Below are 10582 nucleotides of genomic sequence, written 5' to 3' on the forward strand. Positions count from 1 at the left end.
AATTTCTTTGATCAGTTAAATTAAGTACGGATTTTTTGAATTTGTCGAAGAAAACAAATAAAAAAATGATTTGTAAAGAAACAATTAAACTGAAATAGAAGTTTTAAAGAATTGGTTTGGTTCTGTGGAAATGCCGGTTTAAAAGAACCGGTTTTGCTTCTTCTTTATTTCTTTATCCTCCTTTCCTTTCCCTTCAGATTTACTTTACTCACGATGAAAGAGAAGCTCAAAATCGAAGTAGTGACGAAAATAACCCTGTGAAGAGATCATTATTACAATCCTTTCCACTTAACGGCTAGTTTTTGTCAATGCTCCTTCTTCATCTTGTCTGAGCTAAAAAGACAGGCACCAAATTAGACACTACTCTTTCTCTCTCCCTCTCTCTCTCTCTCTGTTCCTCTCTTGTGAATTTCTAAATTTCTGATAATTATTAGTGTAAATGGAGGCATTCGAGCATATGATAGTGGACGAGTTTACCGAAGAAGACTTCTACGAGACGATAGAAGCTCCCAAGTTCGTAGACCTCACCGCACCAGATCATCGCCCTGAAGGAGACGATCGTTACTGGTTCTGTTCTAGAGTTGGTCTGAATCTTTTTACATTTATCTTTTTTTCCTTTTGAACATTTGAATCAATCATTAGTCACTAATTATATTCCAGAGATCTGGGAAATCTGATTCTGAAATTTTCTGAAAATTGCTAAATTAGGGTTTTAGTGAACAGTGTTTTTGGTGGGTTTGACTTAAATTATATTGTGTTTTGATCCGTTTCTGGTTTCTTGGTGATAATGTGTGTACTTAGGATGTGATCAGAAGCATGAAGAGTTCATGGATTCGGAAGCAATCTACAAAAAATTTGTTCTTCGGGTTAGCTGAAAGATCCAAACTTTTTTTTCCCTTTCTTCCTATTTTGATTTTGTTTAGAAAAAATTCACCAACTTTGATGTTAATCAAAAATACTAGGTCATGGCAGCTAGGAGTCCAAGTGTTCGTCTTCGAAAAGCTCTTTACCGAAAGGATTTCAGGTATATGAACTTTAAATTGTTTATGAGAAATGCGTCTTTTAACTTAAGAGAGATCATCAGTGTACAGTGTGTTTAACATTACATTGTTCTACATACTTTTGTTACTACAGTGTTGATCCTAAATGTCCCAACACGGTTCCTGCAAAGCCCTCGAGATCACGCGTTTCTAGATTGGCTATGATCTCAGCAATTCCTCAGAAGTGTAATGGTAATGTCATCAGGTCAAAAGAAGTAAAAGTAGTTTCCACAAACAGAAATGCAACTCCAAAGTCAAAGGTGAAAGGGAAAGAGTCATCAGTGATCTCATCAGTTCCTCAGAAGGCGTTAACTGAGAGAAAGAAGCAAATGCAGAGTCCAGCAGCTTTTAGGAGTGTGCAGAATCCGAGAAATGCAAAAATCAAGGTGTCGGAAAACAGACTTGTTGCAAAGGCTTTGGTGTTTCAATCTCCAAAGAAGTTGGTGAAACTGAAGAGGTCTGTGGAGCTTAGTTCCTCGGTGAAGAAGTTGTGTAATGGGATGAGGAAGCTTGAGATTGAGAACAAAAGTAACGTTTTAGGGGTTAATTATAAGGCTGGGAGTTCAGTTCCATCTAGAAGACCGCTAAAGACACGAGAGGTGAAGAGCCGAGTGTTTGATTCCGTGCGGTCACAGGAACAGAACGATTCGAATACCAAAGGTGTCAGTACTATGAAGAAGAGGCTTAAGAAAAAGGAAGAGCCTGTGCTTGCCTCTTATCCTTCTAAAGCTCATGAAGCTAATGGCATGAGACTTGAGGATCAATCGTTGCCAAGAACTGAAAAAACTAGTGGAGATGAAGAGCTCGTGGTCGAAAACAAATCTGAAGAGTTGTCAGACACATTGAAGGCTAACATGAACAATCAACTCCAGGCCACAGAAGATCCTGCTGTAGTAAAGGGGAGTGCAGAGATTGAAGAAAAGGAGAATGCATTAGCTTTGGAGTGTGAGGACAAAGAGAATGCTACTATTGCAGCGGCTGTCGATAGAGAAGATATCTCTGTAATAAAGGTGAGTGAACTGAATAAAGCAAAGCAATTTGAGACTGTGGAGATTGAAGACAAGGAAAATGCATTACCATTGGAGTGTGAGAACAAAGAAAATGCTACTAATGCGACGGATGTGGTTGATAGAGAAGGCGATGATAAGGAAAATTCTTCAGCCTTGGACAATAACAGGTGAGGAAAATGTTGGTTGTGTTTGCTTTTGGGTTCTCTTTAGCGCATCACCTCACAAATATACTTGTTTTGTGTGAATATTGCAGAAAAGTTGATCAAGCTACCTATCCTTTGTTGAAAAAGAAAGTCTTTGGCAAGAAAGAAAATTGTAAAACCACTCAAAAGGTATGTTACATTATAGCCTATGTACCTTCTGTATGCTTTCTAATTGGGTTCTACTATCATCTTCTGTGTATTTATATGCATTTGTTTGGACCAGGTTATGACTGTAGCAGATAAATGTTTCAATGGCAAGACTGTTTCGGCTGGTACTCGTGTGAAGTATACAAAACCTAAGCTAACGAATCCAAAGCCTTTTCGACTTCGAACTGATGTATAATGTGCAATAATCAAAGATATATTCTCTTATATGCAACTCTGGTTTTTTATTTCTGATGGTAGATTTTTTTTATAGGAAAGACAAATTCTCAAGGAAGCACACACGGAGAAGAAACCACAGTGTACTCTTGCCAAAGAAGAGACTGCAAGCATTATGGGGTTCCATAGTGAAAACTTGGGTCCAAAACATCAGCCTGTTCGAGTAAGTTCATTGTGAAGCATATCGATGTCTGTTTATCGTGTGAGTGTTTCTTTTGGTGATATAATAATCTCCAATCTGCAGGTAGAGAAGAACACAACTTCCCGGCTAAAAGCTCCAAGAGGAACATCCACAACACTTGTCTCTGAAAACATGATTAATAGCAAGAGGTAAAAACTGCTTGATCAGAAATACAAAGTATATTCTATCATTTGAGAGAACAGGGCAAACGCAGTTACCTTTTCTCGCAATGTAATCTGAAAATTCTGTGCATTTTCTCAGGGTTGCATTAAGTAGGAAGAAGCAAGTGGCACCAAGGAAAGAAATTAAAACCGTGAAGGAAACCTCACAGGTGAATGGAGAATCTAAGGAAGTTGCAATCATCAACAAACCTGCTGTTTGTGCTATTGCTTCAGGGGAGAAAAGACATGCAACTGTCCCAAAGGGACCAAACTTCCACAGTATTCATATCCCTAAGAGCTGTACAAAGAGAGTGGCATCACAAGTGTAAGATCGTCTTTTGAAAACTATGTGGTTTTAATTGACACGAGAATCTTGTAATTGTTTTAGATCTTTGAGAATTAACAGAATGGAGCTTGTTTTAGTGTGTGTAATTATTTGCTCGGTATTTCAGATTGATACAAAAGAAAATTCAGCTGTTAAATCCCAAACACAATGATTTTTCTTTGATAGAGTTAAAAAAAAAAAGGAGAAAGGGAAAGATACAAAGATGTGTTCCATCTCCTTGTACAATGATACATTACTAGTAGCTTAAGCTTCCAAGTCAAAGCGTCAATCCTGTGTTCAGCACAGTTTGGTCACATGGTAAGTAGTTTGAAGGTATCTGTCATCTGCACAATAAATCAAGTGGATTTGTTCTGGTAAAATATAGTTTATCCAATGTTCATGTCCTTCTACTCTACATCGCATGGAGACTGTTCAGAGCTTCTATCATTAACATCCGGGTAAGGAGAAACATCCCGTATCCGTACACCGCATCCTTTTATCCTCTGAGTCGAACAAGGACAGTTATCCATGTCGGATTCATGGAAATATCTGTTGCTACGGTAGTAAAAATGAAATTCCAAATAGTTGTAGTCCAATTCTGGTGGAGGATCATTGATATTTTTAGTAGGGAGCCAAATTTGAAACAAAGCCAGCTTATCCATCTTACATGAGTCCATGTAAGCGTCTACATAAAACGTATCGGTTGTGGCTCTGAAGTACCAGCGTACCTCGATGTCTGGAGTATAGTGGCAACAGCTAGTTGAGGATTCGAGCAAGATGCAAGCCTTAAATCCCAGAAACTCTTCAGAGAGAGAGAGCTCTTGTGTAAAGGGAAAACTAGGGAACTTCTGGAAGCTCGATGTGTGAAATATATAGGTACTTCTCCACCTGGTAAGAGAGAATATGTGTTGTCTAGTTGTAAGATGAATCGCCTCGCATCTCTATCCAAATCGAAGCAGTTCTGGACTTCAAGACAAGTCACTGGATTGTGGGAGGAGTGAGGTGTACCCTGGAGAGACTCACAACACTTTGTATGCAATTCAGTACGAGGAAACGTTGCCTTCTCAAGCATTGGTAACAATCCTTCGCAGTCTGAAAAATCTACCATGTGAAGACTGTTCAGTTTCAAAATGTTTGGGGAGATGGTTTCTAACCTCTTGCAACCACTCATTGTTAGTACAGCGAGCTCAGAGATATCATTAATCCAAGAAGGCACTTCTTCAATGGCAGTGTGGCTTAGATCGAGATACTGAATCCTTGTTGAGATTTTAGGAAAAAATCTCAACCGTGAACACTCACTGAGTGTAAGGAACTCGAGTGATTCTAAGTTGACGTCTGTTGGAAGAAGTTCGAGCCTTGAGCATCCACTCATGTTCAATTCCATCAGTTCATGGAGATTCCGAATTGAAGATGGGAGCATAACCAAACCGTTGCAGCCTGTGAGAACCAAATACTGGAGATTGGGGGCGTGCGAAAGATCTGGAATCTCTTTCAAGTTTTCAGATCCTGACAAATCCAACCGCCTAAGACTTCCAAGCAACTTCAACATATATAAGAAGGAAAATAATGCATTAATGTGAGAGTTTGAAAAGTGAATAAATTTGTAGTTTTTTTTTTTTTTCTACATCAAACACCCATACAACGTACGGAATTTAAGTTTTCTTTACAAAAGAAAAGGAAAAACGTGCGGACCTAAAATGTACAACACAGAAAAATTAATAAATATTAGTCTCAAGGGTGTCAAATTTTAACCCGTAATATAATGTTCAAGTACCGTTTCAAAAACACTATTCAAGACGGTTAATTAATAGCTATATAGCCTATAGTATTATTATTTGACAATACATATAAAACCATTTGGATTAGAAGCCATTATATGACCTCTGGCTATAAGATACCTTCCTTGGGACACAAATCAATCATCATAGCAAGAATTAAGAAAAAGTCTCCACATCCTAGGCACACAATGAAACCATGCATGGATTTAAAGAAATTTTTACCTTGTCTCCTTCCCATAGCTTCTCAAGCTCGCTGTTTTCCACTTTCAATTCAACGAGATATTCTGTGGGGAAGTTAGAAGGCATACATCTCATCAGACAACCGTTCCAATATAATATAGCGAGCCCATAGATATTCTCAATCCAAAAGCAATCTTGTTCTATCTCGGTATCATTTAAAAAGAGTGTTTCAATGTTCATTGAAATCTGGGGAAAACTTCTCAACCGTGAGCATCCATCGAGATTAAGGTAGTAAAGAGATTGCAAGTTGAAACCAGTTGGAAGATACTCGAGCTTCGAGCATCCCATCATATCTAACTCCATCAATTTATTGAGATTTTGGATCGAGGAAGGAAGTGACACCAAAGATGTGCATCTCCAAAGAATCAACTGCTCGAGGTTTATTGCATTAGAAAGATCTGGGAATCTCTTTTAAATCTGTGGAGAAAGCCAGATTCATCTTCTTGAGGCTTCCAAGTGGCTGACAACAAAGCAGGGACACCAAACAGTTAAGTATACCAAAATTACTAATCAATAATAATTTTACACTGAAGATAAAGAATTAAAAACTTTCAATAGTATACCTGAATCCCTTCCCATAATTTCTCCAGCTTACTACTACTCATCATCTCGAGTACAACCAGATACTTCCCACTAAAATTAGGAGGAATAGACTTCAAAGGATAATTACTCCAATTTAGCAATCTGAGTTTACGTGGCAAAGAAACAAGGCCCTGAGGTAAATAAGATCGGACTTCACCAGTCTCCTCCATTGACCACCCCGGGTAAAATTTTAGAAATCGGAGATTATGCATCCTTTCGAACGAATTTTCGTCTATAGTAAATGGCTTTACTAATTTTGATGGGATAAAATCTATGGCTAGAACATGTTTTGTGCCCTGAAAAAAATATCATCAACAAAATAAAATCATACCCTGATACCCTCATCTTTAAGACTTAACAATTTATTAAGCAAGCACAAAATATCATGCTGAGCATAAACTCATAATTAGTCAGCATGAAACGCAAATTTAAAACACTTACGGTATTCCTTTTTAATACTTCACGGATATCTTCAGCATCCACTAAGAAACGACGTTTTCCGGGATTTTTGGACTCTCCACGAACAATGTCTCTACCCAGGATCTTTAGCAAATTGTGCATCTCTACAATTAATGTTGTGTGGGTTTATACGTATCAAAGACTTATTAGCCAGCATTTATAGCCCAATGTTAACAGAAACACCGAGCAAACTTGTGATGTAACCAACTTCCTGGCGATTGAATAGACAAGCAATGTAAAGAAATATATCTTGATCTTCATCATGTAACCCATCGTAGCTTACTCTTAATGTTTTTACAATATTACCGTCCAAACCCTTTCGGAACCTAGGCAGCATATCCATCCACTCCTCTTTGTCCTTTCCTTTTCAAAGATGAACCCAATACACTGAGACCCAAAGGAAGTTTACCCGCAAGGTTTGCAACTTCAACTGCAAGCTCCGTGAAACCATCAAGTGGAGAGTTCTGCCCAAATGCACGTCGACATAGCATCTGAAGAGCCAGATCTTCAGATGGGAAATCCACCTCATAAACATATTCAATCTTGTGAGCCCTAAGAAGTTGTTTGTCTTGAGTGATCACAATTATTCTGCTTCCAGATCCAAACCATCCAGTTTGTCCCACCAAAGTCGTTAGTAGCTCTACATTATCCACATCATTAAGAACGATAAGAACTTTTTGGTTCTTTAGCCTTTGTTCTACCATACCAAAACAATTTATATTTAAATCCTTTTGACAAAGAATTTCCGACAGAAAACGTTGTTCCCAACACAACTTGGTGTCGCCTATAGTCATTTAGGAAAACACGATGGTGGAATTGGCTAGAGAGTTTGTTGAAAAGAGCTCTTGCTATAACGGTCTTACCAATCCCTGAAGGCCCCACAATCCCCACCATTCTCACTCCCCCAGATTCCAAGCACAAGATTGAATTCATTGCCTCTATATGACCTTCAATCCCGACATAATCAGCAAAACTGTTTGATGGCGTTATAAGTTTATTCGACACATCGTTTGCAATTTTTTCAACCATGTTTGCTTCGTTATCCCTAACCAAGACAAGAAAAACATTATAGCATACGCGACCCTGACGACCATAAATTTAATAGTATAATGTCAACAATGAAAGCACAAATAACGGAATCAGAAACAACATACCAGTTCCGCAAGTCCTCTCCAGCCAAATTTGCTACCTCTAACAGAGCTCGAATCCAACGTTGTATCTCATCATCTGTTTTATTCCTGCATGTCTCTATAAAGGATTTACCGAAGTCCCCTGTCTGTTTTCTAACGTCAGAAGGATCAACGTCGTAGAAAACTGGTATCACCAGTTGACCCAACTCCATATAGCAGTTGTGGATCTCGACCAATTCATTTAAGCACCACGTGGAAGAAGCATAATTTTTAGAGAACACAACGACGGAGATCCTCGATTCTCTTATTGCGAATAAAAGTTCCTGAGAAATTGGGCGGCTTCTCATGATCCCGTGGTCTGCAAATGTAATGATTGACTTGCGATCGAACTCCTTAAGAAGGTAGCTGAGGAATGACTTGCGCACATCTTCCCCTCTAAAGCTCGGGAAGACATCATATCTCCAACTGCGAGAAGAAGAAGCCATGGGAGACGAAGATAGAGAGATAGAAGAGACAAATCAATTTCTGATGATTTTACTGACAACTCATCATGGTTTGAATATATTATAAAGAGCGAGAAAAGAAAACTTCAAGGTTTCTCGTATCAGCAAATTGGCCGGCTAAAGACTACTTCAAGGTTTTTATTTTATTTTAAATGAAATGAAATGAAAGAGAAGCCGACAATTTAAAAAAAAAAAAAAAACCCCACATATGTTGTAGAACTAGAAGAGTCCATGACCAATCTTCAACATTGACAACTGTCTGACAACATCTGAAACCAATAAACGGTAGAGCTTGCACAAAGCACAAACATATTCAGCCTAGAACGATTATTTTATTCGGGAATGTTGGGCGATGCATGTTGTTGTTTCTTATACCGGCACACATTTATACGTCTAGCGTCTATCTCAAGTCTTGTCTATGACAACTGGGCGATATTATATGAAATCACGAGACAACCTTCTTAACATTAAAACCAAGAAAAAATAAAATAAAAAATCAGGAGACAATCTTTCTCTTAACGAAGAGCGGAAGAGGTGGTGTTAATCAGTCTTATACCTCTTAATTTATACGGTATCATTTATTTCTATTATTCATTCAACAATATATATATATACTAGAAAGTTAATCAAATATTTTGTATGTAAAATAAAATTTCATAAAACTATATATGAAATATTCATGATATTATTTATATATGCCTCGAAAAGAATTTAAATACATACATTTTATAATTATGAAGTGTGTTAAACAAAGGACAATTTTCACATATTGCATAAAAATAAGTTTTAGTTTTAAATTTAGAAAATCATTTATAAATTCTAAAAATACTAAAATAGCATCATGCTTTTAATCTTATACTCTAAATACTAAATCATATTTGTTCAAAATTATACCCTAAATGTCAAATATGAAAATATAGATAATCATTGGAAATTGTGTAAGCTTTTTTCGACATAATGACGGATAAAGTAAGGGTTACAGGAAAATAGACATGAGGTATGATTGGCAACTCAAACAATACCAATGCGATATAAAAGTAGTTTTGCTTTTGTACAAGTTAATCTACTATAATTTATACCACTTTTAATGATTGACATATGTCTATGAAGAAAGTATTGAGGTTACAATATGTGTATATATATATATATTAAATATTACAATAGGTCTCTGTAATGTTTTTCCGTGTAGTGCGAAAGGATGTTGTAAAATTTGGGAAGTGATTCCAAAGAACATAAAGAAATATGTGATCTTTTGACCATTTATATATGCATTACACGGTAAAATTAGGCTCAATCTTTTTATCAATATGCAAAGTGAAATATTTTTTTGTAATGGGGATAAAGAACTTTTAAAAATGAAAAACAAAGCAAATTTACAAAACATAAACTTAGAAATAAATTGTAGTTGAAGATCAGAGAACTTAAGAGGATAAATCTTAAGGGACTTACAACTATAATATTATGAGTGAATGTTTAAAGCCAAAGAGATTGTGCTTTAGGAGTCAAGCATTAGGCTCATCTTCATCACTTAAGACTTCCAACTATAGTTTGAAAGTTAAAAAGTAACATTACAAAAAAATACAAAATTTTAAATCATGACTATCATAAAACATAATCCTTTGAAAGAAGCTAATAAATATTGACAAGACTATGATATCAAAATATATATATATATATATTGACATGGCTTTGTAAACGATTTCTTCAAATAGTCCTAGAGAAATTAATCTGTTAATCATCATACTGCAAGACATCATGTTTTAAAAAAAAACTTCATAAGAAATTATATTAAAAAAAAAATACCATGGGAAATTATGGGAAAAAAAAGACATATAGCTAAACATTGTTTGAAGTTTGTAAGGAATTTCATTGACACATTATTCTGAGTAATCACATTCATGGCAATAAATACAATTATAAATCATATTAATTGTAATTAATTTGGTCATATGCATTTTTTCAACATGAACAGTTTGAACAAAAAAAAACGTCCACCCATAATGTCATAAAAGTAATTGATTGAGAGAAGTAAATGTAAATCTAAATAAACTGAACAAATAAAATGTCCCAAATTAAAAAAATGTGTGTAGACAATTTAGTTTTTGATTAGTAATAATGTGTCTTTTTGTTTGAAACGACCGACCCCTTTTTTTTCTTTTTAATAATAAGTACAACATATAATTAAGCATCCCATACTACTTAATTGAACCACCCAAACCACCATTTCCTCATTAAACCAATAACAACCAATATGCACAGCGGAAACATACCAATAATACAGAAACGATACATCATCAATACAATAACATTCCTATCCAATCTATCCAGCAACCTATCACAACTCTAACCAAGGTTCCAACATAAATAATATAACCAACACCACACAAACGAGACCCTAGATCATCCTCCTCCTCATCGCCATGATTCCACGCTACACAATTTGCCTTTACCTGCACCACAAACACAAATTGAGATGCATGAGTATTTGATAAACACTCAGTGAGGCAATCCTCCCATCTACTGGGCTATACACACAAGCAATAAGATCTCTACATGCCACAAACAACAATCAATAAAACAAACCAGGCA

The 10582-nt window shown here is 36.2% G+C and overlaps 2 protein-coding genes and 1 pseudogene across 2 annotated transcripts; 1 reads left to right on the top strand and 2 right to left on the bottom strand.

Moving 5' to 3' along the window:
* LOC104731882 lies at positions 359-3458 on the top strand. Its single transcript, XM_010451387.1, has 9 exons — positions 359-584; positions 802-866; positions 963-1024; positions 1135-2217; positions 2304-2382; positions 2477-2590; positions 2672-2797; positions 2879-2964; positions 3077-3458. The coding sequence occupies exons 1-9, from the start codon at positions 440-442 to the stop codon at positions 3303-3305; spliced, it is 1989 nt and encodes a 662-aa protein (XP_010449689.1). The 5' UTR covers positions 359-439; the 3' UTR covers positions 3306-3458.
* On the bottom strand, positions 3555-4850 carry LOC109127956 (disease resistance protein RPP4-like). The gene has a single exon (XM_019233579.1). It carries the CDS (start codon positions 4848-4850, stop codon positions 3987-3989), a length of 864 nt encoding a protein of 287 aa, XP_019089124.1. The 3' UTR covers positions 3555-3986.
* Positions 5143-8002, bottom strand: LOC104731883 (annotated as a pseudogene).

Source organism: Camelina sativa, chromosome 12 (genome assembly GCF_000633955.1).
Source record: "Camelina sativa cultivar DH55 chromosome 12, Cs, whole genome shotgun sequence".
Classification (NCBI taxonomy): domain Eukaryota; kingdom Viridiplantae; phylum Streptophyta; class Magnoliopsida; order Brassicales; family Brassicaceae; genus Camelina; species Camelina sativa.

Coding starts and splice junctions, on each gene's coding strand:
- LOC104731882 (XM_010451387.1), top strand. CDS start 440: ATGGAGGCATTCGAGCATATGATAGTGGACGAGTTTACCGAAGAAGAC. Junction 2,383..2,476: donor ATTGTAAAACCACTCAAAAG/GTATGTTACATT, acceptor TGTTTGGACCAG/GTTATGACTGTAGCAGATAA. Junction 2,591..2,671: donor CTTTTCGACTTCGAACTGAT/GTATAATGTGCA, acceptor TTTTTTTTATAG/GAAAGACAAATTCTCAAGGA.
- LOC109127956 (XM_019233579.1), bottom strand. CDS start 4,850: ATGTTGAAGTTGCTTGGAAGTCTTAGGCGGTTGGATTTGTCAGGATCT.